The 19099-nt window shown below is 29.7% G+C and overlaps 1 protein-coding gene across 2 annotated transcripts; it reads left to right on the forward strand.

Moving 5' to 3' along the window:
* Positions 1-13200: 13200 nt before the first annotated feature.
* On the forward strand, positions 13201-15307 carry LOC140975425 (squamosa promoter-binding-like protein 13A). Of its 2 annotated transcripts, none has more exons than XM_073439129.1 (3): positions 13201-14022; positions 14094-14400; positions 14527-15307. In XM_073439129.1, exons 2-3 carry the CDS (start codon positions 14186-14188, stop codon positions 15131-15133), a joined length of 822 nt encoding a protein of 273 aa, XP_073295230.1. In that variant the 5' UTR covers positions 13201-14022; positions 14094-14185; the 3' UTR covers positions 15134-15307. The 2 variants fall into 2 exon arrangements, with proteins under 2 accessions (XP_073295230.1, XP_073295231.1); XM_073439130.1 differs by having other exon boundaries at positions 13201-13323.
* The last annotated feature ends 3792 nt before the right edge of the window (positions 15308-19099 follow it).

Raw genomic sequence — 19099 nt, forward strand, 5'->3', positions numbered from 1 at the left:
TTGGTTGTCTTGAGAAGGAAAACGGAGGTGGGGTGATATATATACACAGCTTGGGGAAGGGGGATGTGTATTGACGGAAGTGCCCCTGTCTGTCCTTATTTACCTAACACAACGTGGTCAAATGAGGATTGACCAGATTTGCACTCTCCACTCTCACCTTTTTTTTATTTATTATTTTTCTTATTTTTTTCCCCAAAAACGATGATAATTTTATAATGTTAATTTTGATTGGTAACACGAGTTAATTTTATTTATATTTATAATAAAATTTAATATTTTTGAAATAAAAAATAATAATTTTTTATGAATAATTAAAATAGAAATAATATTGGTCATCGAGATCGTTTTATATGAATTTTTGTTATAATGGGTAGTATATAATTAAAGTTCTTTTTTTTGAAAACAATTAAAAGTTCTTATTAAAGTGAATTAATTCATATGTAGCAGGATGTTTAATTTTGTAAAAACTTTTGTAAAATCTTCTCACAAGATCAATTTTGCGAGACGAATCTCCGATCCGATTCAACTCATGAAAAATATCATTTTTATGTCAAAAATATTATATTTTATTATAATTATAGATCGGATCAACCCACCCACAGATAAAAATTCGTGAAACTGTCTCTCTAGAAAATAATTTTGATATCTGGAATTCCTTTTTATCTTTAAATATAAAATTTTATAACAAAAAGTATACAATAGTACATTATTTATTTATCTAACGAGATTTTACATCATATGTTCCTAAATTATATAATTTACTTTTGTTTCCATATTATTCATAATTAATTTTATAATACATTTTATCTTAGATTATGTCTCTTGTGAAACTGTATCACGTATCTATATCCGTGAGACATTTAACAAAAAAAATATTTTTCATAAATCGGGTCGAGTCAAAAATCAATCTAAAAAAATTTACAATTGAGACCATCTTATAAGAATATCATGTTTTTTTATGCATGTAGTTTAAGATAAGTGTATTACAAAAAAAAATTTAAAATTTTGAATGTCATACTAAAAAAATATAAATTTAAAAATACAATAAGTAAGATACATGCTACATATGTAAGTCAATATACAACTTATAGAATCGAATATATGATATTGTATCATATATCAATTATATAAACAAACAATAATCATTATAATAAAAAAAGATAAATGATAATAACATGACAACTCAAATCAATCGTATGACAATGAAATCATCGTGTATCTATCGATTTTCTATATAAAATATTTACATAAAACAGAGAGAATAACTATCCTTATCCAACATAATGTATCCTCGTAAATAATCCGAACATATCTCTAATATTAATTTATTATATTTTGTTTCTATAGTAGGTCTCTTGTAAGACGGTCTCACGAATTTTTATTTGTGAGACGGATCAATCATACTAACATTCACAATAAAAATTAATACTCTCAGCATAAAAAATAATAATTTTTCATGGATGACCCAAATAAGAGACATGTCTCACAAAATACGACGCGTGAGACCGTCTCACACAAGTTTTTGACTTGTTTCATAGTTACAAACTTTGATGTGCCATTTCATTTTACTTTTTCAAAAACTATATTTTTATAACATTTTCACATCTTATAGTTATTACAATATTATTATTATTATTATTATTATTATTATTATTATTATTATTATTATTATTATTATTATTATTATTATATATATATATATATTCATAATTATTATATCCCACCGGTGAGAGTGGGTAAATTACAAAATTTGGTAGCAAACAAAGACTTACTAAGGCTTAGGTATAGTTTGCTTCCCACTAAACTACAATTTATGCCAACAAAATATTAGGTGAAACTTTACTTTATACTTTATAAAATTAAAAATTTTTATTTCATAAAGTAAATTTCCTGAAATATAATTATCAAGTTATATTGAAGTTAACATTATAAATTACACATATTTATCCTATTAATGAAACAATAATTATCTTGTGAGATGATCTCACATATTTATATATGTTATACGGATAGATCTGGTCCATATTTACAGTAAAAAATAATATTTTTGACATAAAAAAATATTTTTAATAATTTTCACAAATCAGATCGGGTTTGAAATTAGTCTCACAAATTGAATAATGAGACGGTTTCATATGAGTTGGTGTGGGATCGTTATTCTACTCAAAATCAAACACTTCCAAGTAAAAATATTGATCAAGACTTTTCATGAGAGTTTTCGAAATGTAGGGAAATGACGTGTGTTCTAGGATATATATGCAACGTCTTATTTTTTGGCTCTTTGGGAAAAAACCTGAAAATTTTAATACTTGAATAAGAAATGTAGAAAAATAGAAAAAAATAGGTAGTTTAATTATTTTTTAGTGAAAGATTGATGAAGATTTAAATGTTAAGTCGGATTTACATCATAAATACCGACTTATTTGTCAACTTTAAGTTTGCAATAATATGTATAGTTCATAATATTGTATGTACTTTTGGTATTTGAACTTTAATAATTATCACAAAATCAGTGGCAAATTTAACGAAAATTACTAACTTTTAAAGTTTAAAAACAAAAGTGTTAGTGTTTGCACAATATTTTTGTGATACGGACGTGTCAGGTGCAAAGATGCACCAATTACTGATGGGCTCTTATCCACTCTTGTAGATTCTTTATTATGGGATTTGGGCTTGACAAATTTTGTCCTTATTCGGGTTTATCCTATTTCTCTTCATTCTTTTCATCAACCTCTTAATAAATAATGTCAGAACTCAAGTCTAATTGCACTCATCCGATTATGGTAATAGTGTATAGTATCATAATCTCGTAATCCTTTAAGTATCACTGATAGTTCCTGCAAGAAACAGTAAGTTATGGTTAGTGTAAGTCCATTGAAATCAATCATCACAATCGAAGCTACAACAATTGGTACATAGAAAGTTGCAAATGAATTTGATAACGATGCGATATATCTTTCAGTAACAATAGTGACATCAATATGCAACTAGAAAAACATATTTTCCCAAAGTACATGTATTGCTTTGACCAGAAACTTCTTGTACTATTAAATCATCAGATTACATGATATATCTTTACCCGTAGGTGAGCAGTGAATACCAGAGTACAAGGCATTGGTTCCAACGTATTTCGAAACTACATCCAATCTTGTCATCTGATGACCTCAATGGAATCGATAAACGAGTCAAAGTGCATGCTAGTAAGTAGAGCCTCCATGTTATCACGGGTTAAAGGACTAATGATATACAATCATAACTGCGAACCAATTAATTCGCTCGATAAGTGATAACAACTCGGAAAGTGCGAGAGATGGTTGTTCATTGCCTCATTAAATGAGCACCTATCTGTATGAATGAACATCTTTATGTTCTTACCAATGAAACATGGTACGTGTTTGTATANTTTTCATGGATGACCCAAATAAGAGACATGTCTCACAAAATACGACGCGTGAGACCGTCTCACACAAGTTTTTGACTTGTTTCATAGTTACAAACTTTGATGTGCCATTTCATTTTACTTTTTCAAAAACTATNTTATATATGTTATACGGATAGATCTGGTCCATATTTACAGTAAAAAATAATATTTTTGACATAAAAAAATATTTTTAATAATTTTCACAAATCAGATCGGGTTTGAAATTAGTCTCACAAATTGAATAATGAGACGGTTTCATATGAGTTGGTGTGGGATCGTTATTCTACTCAAAATCAAACACTTCCAAGTAAAAATATTGATCAAGACTTTTCATGAGAGTTTTCGAAATGTAGGGAAATGACGTGTGTTCTAGGATATATATGCAACGTCTTATTTTTTGGCTCTTTGGGAAAAAACCTGAAAATTTTAATACTTGAATAAGAAATGTAGAAAAATAGAAAAAAATAGGTAGTTTAATTATTTTTTAGTGAAAGATTGATGAAGATTTAAATGTTAAGTCGGATTTACATCATAAATACCGACTTATTTGTCAACTTTAAGTTTGCAATAATATGTATAGTTCATAATATTGTATGTACTTTTGGTATTTGAACTTTAATAATTATCACAAAATCAGTGGCAAATTTAACGAAAATTACTAACTTTTAAAGTTTAAAAACAAAAGTGTTAGTGTTTGCACAATATTTTTGTGATACGGACGTGTCAGGTGCAAAGATGCACCAATTACTGATGGGCTCTTATCCACTCTTGTAGATTCTTTATTATGGGATTTGGGCTTGACAAATTTTGTCCTTATTCGGGTTTATCCTATTTCTCTTCATTCTTTTCATCAACCTCTTAATAAATAATGTCAGAACTCAAGTCTAATTGCACTCATCCGATTATGGTAATAGTGTATAGTATCATAATCTCGTAATCCTTTAAGTATCACTGATAGTTCCTGCAAGAAACAGTAAGTTATGGTTAGTGTAAGTCCATTGAAATCAATCATCACAATCGAAGCTACAACAATTGGTACATAGAAAGTTGCAAATGAATTTGATAACGATGCGATATATCTTTCAGTAACAATAGTGACATCAATATGCAACTAGAAAAACATATTTTCCCAAAGTACATGTATTGCTTTGACCAGAAACTTCTTGTACTATTAAATCATCAGATTACATGATATATCTTTACCCGTAGGTGAGCAGTGAATACCAGAGTACAAGGCATTGGTTCCAACGTATTTCGAAACTACATCCAATCTTGTCATCTGATGACCTCAATGGAATCGATAAACGAGTCAAAGTGCATGCTAGTAAGTAGAGCCTCCATGTTATCACGGGTTAAAGGACTAATGATATACAATCATAACTGCGAACCAATTAATTCGCTCGATAAGTGATAACAACTCGGAAAGTGCGAGAGATGGTTGTTCATTGCCTCATTAAATGAGCACCTATCTGTATGAATGAACATCTTTATGTTCTTACCAATGAAACATGGTACGTGTTTGTATAACAGATGTTAGTCTCGAGCTCAAGCGATCTTTATCCATATTTTAGGTGGCTGAATCAACTATGAACTACTTTAGCATATACAATATACTTCTTAATGAGTTTAATGATCTCCGTTGAGAGGCAGAACTTATGATACTTATTGTATATTCAATGGTTTTATCTATGCAGCTTGCATATGTATATAGATAAAGTAAATGTCATAATTAGATAAAATCATAATATTATTAAAATAAAGATCGTTTTTACATAAAAATCAATAAAACACAAGCCACAAGTTAATTTATTAGATACATACTTTAACATCATCCCGTCCCATTGTCATTCATGCCTTCACCGCAACTCATCCCTTCTCATTGTCATCCGTAGTCTAAGCCACATATAACATAAATTATTTGATAATAAAAATTAACGGATAATATTATTTTTGATGTCGTATTAAACTGTTCGACGACATGTAAAGCGAATGGCAAGTTCTACTGAGCTCCATGGAGCAGGCATGGATGATCGATCGTCGGATGTACATAATATGGGGTAGTGGAACTTCAAAAAACTTTCCCCGTCAAAAGTAAAGACCGAATATAGACAATGACTCGTCGCATAAAATTCTTTTTGTACTCTTTATCTTCCTCGGTGAAGGGTTATTAAATCTATGCGCAGAGGATGTTGCTTAACGCATTTGTTACTTTAATTCCTCGTAAATTGAGTCAAACTCGGATATGTATTGGGGTGCACACACTTGTGCACGTGATGCCTACCATCACCATTTCTTGAGTGTTGTCCAAGCAAATCTATACACACACACACACACACACATNGTGTGTGTGTGTGTGTTGCCAAGCAAATCTATACATATTATACACACACACACACACATTATATATACACGACCGAGGGAAAATTAATATAATACTGATTTAAATCCAACATTTAGTGATACATAAGTGGAGTAGGTTTAGGGATGAGCATTCGGTTGGTTCGGTCAGTACATAACCGAACCGAAATATTTAGTCATAACTGAACCAATCGAACTAATTTTCATAAACGATGAAAATCGAACCGAATTAAAATCAGTAAATTCGATCAGTGACCGAATTAACCGATTAGTTTTAAAAAAAATATTGTGATTTAACTTTAATTATATATGTAATTTTTCTTGAACATTACAGTCTACACAAATGGAGAATAGAGAAGTGAGAACGAGACCATAGATTAGAATTAGGGTTGATTTTAAAATTAAAAATTAAAATATATGTAAAATTGATAAATAATAAAAATTTATTAAATAATAGTTTTTATTATATCGGTTAATTCGGTTAACCGATTTCAAAAATTTGAAAACCGTAACCGAACCGAATTTTTTTTAATTTGAAAACCGAATTTCTGAAATAACAAAATCGAATTTCCGAATTGACTCAGTTCGACCGGTTAATTCTGTTTAACCGAAATCTTGCTCACTCTAAGTAGGTTAAATAAAATAAACGTAACAATAGGCAGCCACATATATATGTCGACAATGGATGAAAATCTAGGAGGGGATGATTTATTGATAACTTTCACACATTAGTGGGGTGTTGGTGCATTTTTGTCAAGAAATATGTACTTTTTCGTTAGTAAGATATGACTAAAGTATTAGTTTTTGAGGTGAAGTTAGGTCCATGTCTATGATAAAATGTACATAAAAACATTCGAATTATTATGGTCAACAACAGCTCGCGATATAAATTACATTTTTTTTAATATTTTGATAAATACCTTGTGATGAAACCAACTCGAGTTATTATGTGACGTTAGACACATTTTTTTTGTTGCATCTCTTTGTATACATAGATGAGATATTGGCTTGTATCGCTAGATAATAAACCGAAAGATATAGATAACATAATTATTTTTAATTTTAATTTTTGTAAGATTCGAACAAAATGTTAGATGAAATAAAGATGTGAAGTAGTCTATATTCTTAAATTATTAAATGTAGTAGTCAATATCTTGTATGTCACATGAACCAAACTTCTATGACGAACCATTTAAACAGTCCCAAGTGTGAGTTTGCTTCGTCATTGGGACAAATGTTAACTTGCCTTTACGTACATAATAAGGGATATACACAGCCCCTAAATTATATATATGTACTTCACCCTTCTTTTCAAAATTCATGTCATTATCTAAAATTAAAATTTTAAAAAATTCAAATTTTGATGAGTGGGTCTCATGTGAGACCAGACAGGTAACCCTACCCATATTCACAATAAAAAGTAATACTCTTAGCATAAAAAGTAATACTTTTTCATGGATGACCCAAATAAATTACCCGTCTCACAAATACGACCCGTGAGACTGTCCCACACAAGTTTTTGCCAATTTTGATTATCTATCAAAATACATATTATTACAAACTACAATAATATTTTAAAAATTGAAGAATATATTTTGGGAATATGAAATAGGACTTCTCAAGAAAATAGAGAAAAATGTCATTTTAATAATGTATATTTGAGATTTTGGTCATCTATGTCGACAAATTTAAGTTGTTTTAGTCTTGTCTGTATAAGTTAGAGCTATGTCGGCACCACATCAATATTTCGTTGAAAATGAGTAAAATTGAAAAAGAAATTAACGTACTAAAACTAAAATTTAACAATACAGAATATCAAAATCGCGAAGTTGCAAATAAACATAACCAAAATTGTATTTTTTCCGTAAAAAAATACTATTACTACCAGAAACTACCTATTATTTGTTATAATGTACCCAAGCATCAACGAATTTCTTCGAAAAACATCTACGAATCACTACTAGCTAGTATATCATCCAAGATGTATCGACTCGATCATATATTAACTATTATTATCACTATTAAATAAAAGGTAATGACGTTAATTAACAAGTCATGTTAAATAATTTTGTCACACATACCAAAAATAATAATTTATGATTGAATTTGAAGTCTTGAAATAAACATTTTTAAATCCATAAGTTCTGTCAGGTTATTAAGGAATGTTGGAGCTTACTAGGCTCTAAAGTTGGTGGGATAATGGGGAAAAATAATACTTATTTGTAGGTTACCAAGTCTTTTTGGAGTCATCGTTTTAGGAGTGGGAAAAAGTACCGAATTTTCGGTATACCGAGATTATCGTACCGAAAAAATGTCGAATTTTCGGTATACCGAAGATTTCGGTACGGTACGGTACGGTACGGTAACAATACCGAATTTTTTGGTACGGTGACGGTATACGATTTGAAAATTTCGGTATATACCGAAATATCTAAAAAATATATAAAAATTTGAAATATATAATATTTTAAAACAATAAATTTAAAAAAAATTTTACAATGTAAGGTTTTTTTCGGTATAAACCTGTATATACCGATATTGTATCGAAATCTCGGTACACCGTACAATTTCGGTATAATCGGTATGTTAGTTATATGTACCGAAATTTTCGGTAATTTCGATACGGTATTGGTATGAGTTTTCTTATACCATAATTTTTTTTATACGGTATACGATATACAATTTTGATACGATACGGTACGGTACGGTATACCACTTCTAATCGTTTCTTCATGAAAATTTTTAATTACCAAAGACCACCTAGAATAGTCATTACATAAATTATAAAATCGATATATAAGTTGGCTTTTTGCTGGTCTGATTCATCAAAATAAAGATATCAGTGCAATCTTGATTTTTTTCCCCTTATTTAGTCCGACTTTAACCGAAATTTTCAATTTCAACTAGGTTATTTGACTAAAACTAAATTTTGACTGACTAGATTACCACAACCTAATCGCGACCAATTTACAAAACGGTTTTTGATAGTATTTTTAATCCCTCGATTTTGTNTAAATAGATGTGAGTAAGCAAAGGATGCATGTGGGATGTTCATTAAAGTTTGTTTTGCATGAAAAGAAAGCAAAGTTTTACTTACTCGACGAGGTAAACGAGAACCAAGTGTAGTTTTCAAACTTTACATGCCAAATTTTATTTCTTTAAATTCATGAGGATAAGATTAGGNTTTTTTTTTTTTTTTTTTTTTGCCTTTATCCATCCCACCAAACTGACACGTACACTCAAATTGTCATGTCGCATACAAATCCATATTAGCGACAAAATATTATCAGTATTCGTCTGAATCAATTTTGTTATACGAATCTTGTATTTGTGTCACCTATAAAAAATATTATTTTTTATGCTAAAAATATTACTTATTATTATAAATATAGGCAAGCTTGACACGTTTCCCAAGAGATATACTATTTTTTTTAGATAGAAATTTATTACATTCTTTTGAATTTATTCGTACGTCTATAATATATAATTATAGTAGAACTCTTGTACAACAAACTTTTAATTTTTTTTCTGTGAAGTCTTATTTAAAATTACAATTATACTGTTATTTTATCATTTTATTGGTGATTTTTTTTCTTCTTAATATAACATTTGTTTCAAATCTTTCAATAATGTTGTTAAGGAGATAAATTAAGCAATTATTTTTGAAATTATATTTTAAATAATTCATTATATTTTAAATTTATTTCTATATATATATAATTTTTATGTGTGTGCTCAATTGCTATATAAAAAAATTTTAATCGGGCTTCCATAAGTCAAGGACTAGGCCCCATTTTATTAAGACTTTGTTTGGGCTAGTAGTATCGAATCCCACGTCCAAATAATTTATGAGAATAATTGCTTAATTAAAATATAATGAATTATTTAAAATATAATTTCAAAAATAATTGCTTAATTATCTCCTTAACAACATGATTGAAAGTTTTAAAACAAATGTTATTTTAAGAAGAAAATAACTCAAACACTACATTGATAGAGCAAAATCAATTATTGCAGGGAGATCGGGCTTTGGCCCGAGTGGTGTCACTCACTTTTTACATGTACGAGGCTCAAGTTGGAGTCCTCCCCACCTCATAGTTTAGGAAATATATATATATATATAAAAGGTTATTGCATGACAATTTAAAATCAACAAAATTTACTCAATAAAAACAAAAAAAATGGTCGGTAGATTTGGCAATTTCAGTAACTTTTCTTATTAAATGTCAGGTTTACCAAGTAAGGAAATGGAAAAGGTTTCCCAATGTAGTGTTTGAGTTATTGAACGGTTTAAAATATTTGATTTATATCGTTATCAATAGCTATATATTTTGGTAAAGCGGCAAACGCTCACTCTTACAATTGATATTACAACCAAGGTCCTGATTTTTTATTTTCATTGATGTCACGAAATGCAATTGTTAGGAGAGAGATTGTTGTGTGCAAAATTTGTACATATTTGGTAAAAAAATCAAAACGTGGTGTTTGAGTTGATTTACAGTTTAAAATACTTGAGTTACATTATCATTACCAACTGCAACTTTTGGTAAAATAACAAATGCTCGGTCCTAAATAAATTATATTCGATTTAATAATTTTAATCCTGAATTTAGAATAACGCCCATTTTGTATAAATTTGAAATTCATAATAAGTTATTAATAAAGAATAAAGTTAAAAACTGATTGCATCCGTCATCCTTGTGAAATAGCGAGAGTATTGAAAATTCTCAATGAAAAAAAAATATTTTTTAACTGCTCGTATTTTCAAATATTGAGCATACACACATTTGAAAACACGTACAAACAGGATATATGTGCTCAAGATTTGAAAACATAATAAGTTAATACATATTTTTTCTTTCGTTCAATTTTCACAATTACCGACAGCTATAGATTTTGGTAAAGCGGTAAGCGCTCGCTCCTATAATTGGTATCACAGCCAAGGTCACGAGTTTATTCCCATTGATGTCAAGAAGTGCAATTATTGGAAAAAAATTATTGGGTGAAAAAATTGTTCATCTTGTACAGAACAATCAAAACGTGGTGCTTGAGTTGATTTACAATTTAAAATATTTGAGTTGCATCATTACCACCAACTATAACTTTTGGTAAGATAACAAACATTCGGCCCGACATAAATAATATTTGATTTAATAATTTTAAAACTGAATTTGTAATAACAACCATTTTGTATATATTTGAAATCCATCATGAGTTATTAATTTAAAAAAAGTTAAATGTTGATTGCATCCGTCATCCTCATGAAATAACGAGATTGCTGAAAACCCTCAATGAAAAAAATATCTTTTAGCTCCTCGTATTTTCAAATATCGAGAATACATAGTCTTGAAAACACGTACAGACAAGAGTATATATGCTCAATATTTAAAAACATGATGAGTTAATACATGTTTTTTTTCTCCGTTAAAGGTTTTGAGTAATTTCGAAATTTCACGTAGACAACTTAAAACATGTGGTTGAATTAATAAAAGGTGAAATCAAAATTATATCTAAATTAAATGTTTATGATACAACTACACCCTGTCCATTTTTTTTAAATATTTTTATCCCTCTCCCGTTTATTTTAATAAAAATTAAATTATTTCTCGAGTCTGTATTTTTAATACATTTTATCTTGACTTTGCCTCGATCTGATACATGTTTTTCGATGAGTCTACGGGCCATAAAAGGAAGGCAAGTAGACTACTTTAAATGGTATTTCACTTCGATTCTTCCCCTTTGACTGTCCCATGTTGTGGCTCTCGATTTTGGCTCACGTCGCGTGTTCGTACAATTTTTTTATAATTAATTAAATATATGTTCAAAAAAAGATAATATAATAATTGTAAAAAGTTATATTATAATTTGAAATGATTATATATTGTAATTTGGATTGATTATATTTATCGGAGATCGTATCGTAATTGTGAAAATTAACGAGAGAATAATATGCGATTTTGAAACATGGATAAAAAAAAAAAAATTAGACCATCAATTTGATACGTAGATTTTATTTCGTGGACTTAGTTTCTTCTCAATGATAAGATATTAGTTGTGTATGCATATAATTGAAGATAATAATTATAAAATATTATTTATGAGTAAGTTTTTTTTTGTTAGATGGTCACACGGATCTATATTCATAATACGAGTCAATCAGATCTATATTTGTAGTGAAAATAATATTTTTAACATAAAAAAATAAAATTTTTCATAAGTATAGTCAGATAAAAGATCTGTATCATAAAATTTGTTATATAAACGTTCTAATAAAAGTTTTTGTGATTTTTTATATATTATAATTGCATGGTCCATTCCTCTGAGAAATTAATTCAGAAAGTTTTGCTGTGTGATTTATTTAAAAAATTTGTTTTTTCGCCTTAAAATATTTAGCACAATTGTATTATCTAATATTATATATCAAGAATATATATAATACACACAAAAATGGATGCCAATTTTTTTTTTTTTTTTTGCCAAAATTGTCTTTATATAATATAGATATTACATTTTTGCTTTTTCATTTTTTTATTTGATAGTTCAAATTATAATTTAATCATTCCATAATTTTTAAATTATGGAATGATGTACTTTTTATAATTATTAGTACATCAATACACGCGTGGAATGTTGTAAAATATTTTTTATAATTTATTTTTTTATATTTAAATGAGAATCAAAATGTAATTATAAAAAATAATGAGAGATTATATCGTAAATAAGAATTAAAATTAAATAAGAAAAAGAAAGAAAAAAAATACTCAAATAGAAACTAAACTTGTTATTTGATGTTTAGAAAACAAGACTATATCTTTTAAGCTACATGCGATTTGCATTAAATTTTTAATATTTTATTAATATATATAATTATTAAAACAGAATATGACTCCAAAAATTAGTTAATCTAAGTGTCTCAAACTTAATAGATAACTAGTACACCGATGTACGCGTTGCGTGTTTGTACAATATTTTTTTATAATTCATTTGATTTATATTTAAAGGAGAATAAAAATGTAATTATAAGAAATAGTGAGTGATTACATGCAATTTTGATAGAAAATAATTTTGATGAATTTGTTTATAAAAAGGACAAAAATGGATATATATATTTTGGTATCGTTGATGATTTTTATATTGTGTTCAATTTTAATAAAATAGAATAGATATTAATTTTATTTAACTATAAATAGGGGAAGTCGTTGAAAAATCCTCAATCAAAATATTTCTTTGGGTTCACTCCCTATCCACAAAATTATGGTACTATGTCATACAAAATGTGGTACACTTCATATGGAAATATGGTACTAAAAAAATACTCAAGGACTGAACACAAAAAAAAAGGACAGAAGGTCAATTTCCCGTAAATAAAACTAAATAAAGAAAACTATCTATGCTCGCAATGATGTACGTTACGGCGTTACCCAGCGTCCTCCAGCTACTCTACTTCGATGCACTGCTATTCTACCTCTCAATTTTTGGGTGCATTCGGCCATTTTTGGGCTTGTCTTGCTCAAGTTATCGCATGATTACTGTAGAATTTTGAGGTAATACTGCTTCTCTCTTCAATTTTCCTAACGGGATTTTTGTATTTAATCCCCATATTCAGCTGTCACCAAGAAAAAAGAATGATTTGGAACCATCAACCCATACACTTTGGGTTTTTTTTTTTTCAAGTTGTGGAAAACTACAGTTCGGCTTTTGATCTCGACTTCTACTTCTGAAGTACTTGTTTTCCCGAAATGGGAATTACTGTTTTCCACTGTTACGGTGTTCCACATCTGTCGATTTTCTTTCCCATCGTGTTTCGGTCTGTTATTTGAATTTATTTGTTTGATGAATGGTGTTCTGAGAACTTTGTGTGGGATGGGTCGACGATTCTATTTGGGTAATTTTGATATAAGAGGAATTTATCTTGTTTCTTGAATTATATTGTCTGATAATTTTGGCATATATAAAGTAATGTCTTGGTGTAATCTGATCTGATCACGTAATCACTGTATCTGTGGTCTGTGGGTGGATGGATAACTTAAACTATTGTACAGTTAAATGCTCTGGCCTAACCTGCAATTCGAAACCAAAAAGGGAAATAGGAAAAAGCCAATTGGAATCTCGTAGTGAGAATCTTTTCAAAACTTATTCTTGTTATAGACAGCTCTGGAATGATTCCTTAAACAAAGAAATGCCTTCTTCTTTGAGGAAAAGAGCTAGATTTGAGACTGGAATGCTTCTTGAAAGTTTCAGTGGTAATATTTATTTATTTATTTGCAGCCTTTTTACACGGTGTTGTGTTTTGTTCTGTGTATTTTGATTGTAGAACGAAGATCCTGGAAGTTAACGGATTAAAGAAAGTACTGGGATTGATAAGTTTCGAACTTTTGACGGGCCTGTAGTCTGCCTGACCTCTAGATGGAAGCATCAGCCTTGTTTTCGGGGACGTGGAAAAGGGCAAAGGCTGATAGAAATATTGGTCAGGTTGCTTCTTGCTTGGTTGATGGGTGTGATGCAGATTTAAGACTCTCTGGAGACTATCACCGGCGACATAAAGTGTGCGAGATCCACTCAAAGAGCCCTAAAGTTATCATTGGGGGTCGAGACCAGCGGTTTTGTCAACAGTGCAGCAGGTGAAGATAGAACCTACTTTCTTGATCAGTTTCTAGTCCCATTTTTTGTATTATTTTCTAATTATTCATTCAACCCAACTCCTTTTTTCAATTGTTTTTGGTTGTGACACGCATCTGAATTTGCAGGTTCCATTTGCTAGTGGAGTTTGACGAGGGAAAACGAAGTTGCAGGAAGCGTCTTGATGGGCATAACCGGAGGCGAAGGAAGCCTCAGGCCAACTCCGTTTCAAGAAATTCTGTATTCACATCCTCAAGCCAACAAGGTACTAGATTTTACTCATTCGGTAGTCCACAAGTTCTGGCAAGCGCTGCTATTGTTGAACCTGATAATAGTACAGTAACATATAAGAATCAGCGGAATCAACTTCAGTTCATTCAAGGCAGTGACCCAGCTCCTATTGTCCAAGAAACTTCCCTCTACCAACCGTTTCTTGATCCAAAAAATGCGTCTGGAAGGAGTAAAAACTTTTCTGATCAGGCTCGCTCTCTTCTGTCATCGGCTCACACTCTAACTCAGGAATTTGGTTTGAGCCAAGCGTTTCAAACCAAACCAGTGCTCCCCCAGACGCAGTCTGTTGTTCAGAACTGGCTTTACACCAATGATTTGGGCCCGTTCACGCTCACTGAAGATGTCAAGCCGGTAGTTGCTGCTGCCGTCTCCCATAGTGGCAATGTCTCCAATGCTATAAATTTCCCGGAAATGTTTCAGCATGGATCATCTACAGACGGGTAGAACCAACTCTATCATTCTTCTGGGAGTAGATTCAACAGTTTTTGTACTGCTCTTACCTTTATTTTGTGCCAATAAATAAGCGACGTTCTTTGTAAATTTCCAACACTTTCCTATCCTAGGATTTTATACATGTAGTTTCTCTTTTTCTTCTTCTTTTTTTTATTTAAGGATTATATACTCCTGTATAATTTAAATATTATGTATACTCGTAGGATGTGCAGAAATAATCGATACTAAAAAATTCAAGATTGGAACAGAGATATCAGAAATCCCCAAGCGATCATAACGATTGCGCATCGGAAGATTCTTGTGGATACCATGTTAACGAAAAATGACACTAAAAATGAGAGAAGATGTGCTCTCCATTAATGATCTCAAAATTACAATGAAGAGAATTTATGTTTATGTAGGTGTCAAATTCTTCCGAACTCGTAGGAAAATTCGATATGATCTGACTCGAATGGAGGAAGATATGAGAGAGATTTTTTACTGGATTAAATAAAAAGATAATCGGGCATGAGGATGGAGGCGGGTATTAGATAATCATACCTATATCCGACTTGAATACCCGATTAAATGAATATATAGATATGATTTTTTGGCTATGATGTTAATTTGAATATTTTTTTGTTGAATGATATTGGTTGGATGAAATGAAGAAAAATATTAGTATAGAGTTGATATTATTTTTGTATGATAAATTGTTTCTAATACTTTGTTATTTCTTCTATAATAATATTTAATTTGCTAATTTTTATATTTAATATTTTTTCTTATTGTTCTAAATAATTTAATAAATATTCACAACTTACTCAAAATTATTCAAATTTGATAAAATATAATTATATATGATAATCAAATATTTGGGAGGATATGGACATCACGGCCGGAGCCACATTGTTCAATACGCGGGCTTTAGCCTATATGTAAATTTTGGAATAATATGATACTAACCCGGGTAGATCAATTTAAAATATTAAAAGATTTTAGAATTTAAAATTCTAGCCCGAGTAGAGCTATATTTCTGGCTCCGCCACATATGGACATCCGAATTTTCAATGGGGATGTAGATGGAATTGAATACCCGATGAGGATAAAGATGAGGATGAATATAATAAACGGAAATTGGGACGAGATATGAAATCCTATCCAAACCCGATCTATTGTCATCTCTATGTATATGTATCAAGCTATCGGGTTTCATTTCCAATTATACCACGACGACTCGACAAGGTATTAACCTCGAGCCAGTTTTTTCCATATCTTTGCATGCATGACCTGATGTGTCCATTTCAGTACAATTTTAAGTAGCAACCTCCATCATGAATTATCTAAACGATGGTCGTGCATAGATTGATTGGTTTGAGATTTTGTATTTCAAATTCTTAGAATTTTTTGGACGAACAAAATTCAACTTGATTTATCGATTTATGTAATTTCAATAGTAATTATCTTATATTTATGACCAGAGCCGTACCTGTGTTGAATGGGACCTGAAACAAAAATTGAAAAACGGGCCCTCTTGGTGCAGGAATAAATATAAAATTCAATTTGCAAATAACAAATATATTAATAATAAATACGTAAATATATCAAAACCAATTTACTACATCAATAACAACTCAACAAATATTTAAAATAACTACATAAATACTATTCGTCTAACTGTTTTAGAGGCGAAAATATTTATCAAATCTGTGTAATTCAATTGTCGGACCATTTCTTTCTCAATCGAAAACATAGCTAGTTCATTTAGTCTATCTTGCGACATTGTTGATCGAAGATAATTCTTGATTAATTTCAACTTCGAGAAGCTTCTTTCTGCCGATACAACTATTACTGGTATGGTTAACAAAATCTTATAAGCAATATAAGCATTTGGAAATAAACCATGTAGTTTCGTCAAACACTGCATCATAAATTGCTTTTTTTTTTTCATTTGTTATATAACATCTCATGACCATCATCTCCGAACACAACTCATCACCATTAATGTCTGAATGTTCATTGTGACTCAGAAATTGTTGAAGCTACATACAAGACCTCATCAAGCTATTTAAAGGCTCACTCTTTAATTTGTTCAAATTCAATAAAAACCCAAAAAACTTTTAACATTGTTTAAATTGTTCAAACCGAATTTTAAGAGAAGATCGAGGTTGATCAATTATAAACAGAAAATATTCAACTCTAAAAGCTTCTTCACCTGATTGTGTCACATTATCACTGTCACTTTCATCAAATTGTTTTTCTTCGAATGATGTGTTTTTCTCAAAATTTAGGTTCGATCTCAATTTTACTTGTCATTTGTGTAACTTCATCCATGGCACTAGCAAACCCCTCTTCTCTAAACTCGCCAAGAAATCGAACAAGTCATCATAAAAGATCGATCGCAATATAAATATATATTTTTCAGATTGAATAAACTTACTCGCAACATTTTTTGCATCTAACAAGTTATACCAGATTATCATTCCAAGCAAGAACTAAAAACTCTCAAGATCATATAGTGCCAAAGTCTCATCATCACTCTTTGTTATAGAATCTTCATATTGAGAGTCATCTTCTAAGTTTTCTTTCGATTCACCCAATTGAATTCCTCAGTTTATTCATTCAAATTTCCAGCCTCAGTCACTTCTTCATATTCATTGTGATTTTTTTGTTTTTCAAGCAACAAATTATTCACTGATTCTTCTCTTTCTGTTGTGCCAGCTCTACTAAAATATTTATTAATATCTCCAGCTTGACTTTGAATTAATGATGTTTCCCTTTGTTTCATTTTTCTTTTTTGAGCTTCAGACTGATATTTAGGAGGCATTTTAAATTTCTTTTTGTTGTATCTACAAGTGATTAAAGTTGAATAATTATAAAAATTTTCAATCAACAACAAATTAAATTATGTATTAAAATTTTTTAAAAACCTAAAACAAAATCAATCATTCTCAATTAACATATAAAATCAAAACAAACAATTGTAATTTGTATAAATTAAAGACAAGTATTTTCTGAACCAAATCACTAATCACTTACAAGTTTTAATTTCTAAAATAGTATAAATCAAATTAACAAGCGTCTAACCAAAATATTCTTACACTTTTAGTCTCTATAATTGTAGAAACTACAAAATCAAAGAATTCCTTGAGTCGAAATAACAAGCTACAAATCAAAGGACAAAAAATATATAAAAAATTACGAATTTCATCTTTCAACGGTCCACACATTCAAACTCTATTCATAATTTATTTTCTTTCCTTAGACTATCTACTGATTAATTACACAAGTCACACATAAAATTTATATAAAATTCATAATTCAATTATAACAAATTAAAGAATTTAAATCATCAGATGTGTGCTTTAGTAATATATTTAATTAACATGATTTCTAAGCATATTACAGTGCCCATATCACAAGTAAATTTCATTTTCATTGATGATCCTTTAGTAGATTAATCTATAAATATAAATATAAATGTGTATTTATAAAGAAGATTTGGAATGGAAATAAAGCATAATTAATAAAGAAAATTATTTATCTTCACGCTTAAGAGAAGTAGGGGACTGTAAACTTTATTTGTTGAATGTGGACAAGAATTAGAGTTGAGATTTGGAGTGACTTAGAGAACAAATAACATATACCATATATATATATTTATATATAAATTTGGGCCTGAAGCAACCGCTTGGTTGACCTCATAAGAGGTACGGCTATGTTTATGACAATAAATATATGGCAAAAACTTGTGTGAGACGGTTTCACGAGTCGTATTTTGTGATATGTATCTCTTATTTGGGTCATCCATGAAAAAATATTACTTTTTATGCTAAGAGTATTACTTTTTATTGTGAATATCGGTAGGGTTGACCCGTCTCACAGATAAAAATTCGTGAGACCGTATCACAAAGAAACTACTCTAAATATATTTTTGTTGTAGATGATTATTTCTATTTGCTTAAATTTGAGAAATTT

The sequence above is a fragment of the Primulina huaijiensis genome, chromosome 4 (genome assembly GCF_012295235.1).
Source record: "Primulina huaijiensis isolate GDHJ02 chromosome 4, ASM1229523v2, whole genome shotgun sequence".
Taxonomy (NCBI): Eukaryota; Viridiplantae; Streptophyta; class Magnoliopsida; order Lamiales; family Gesneriaceae; genus Primulina; species Primulina huaijiensis.

Bases quoted from the DNA above. Each gene is read 5' to 3' on its own strand.
- LOC140975425 (XM_073439129.1), top strand. From the start codon at position 14,186: ATGGAAGCATCAGCCTTGTTTTCGGGGACGTGGAAAAGGGCAAAGGCT. The intron at 14,401-14,526 runs GTGAAGATAGAA...CTGAATTTGCAG, and splicing joins TTTTGTCAACAGTGCAGCAG to GTTCCATTTGCTAGTGGAGT.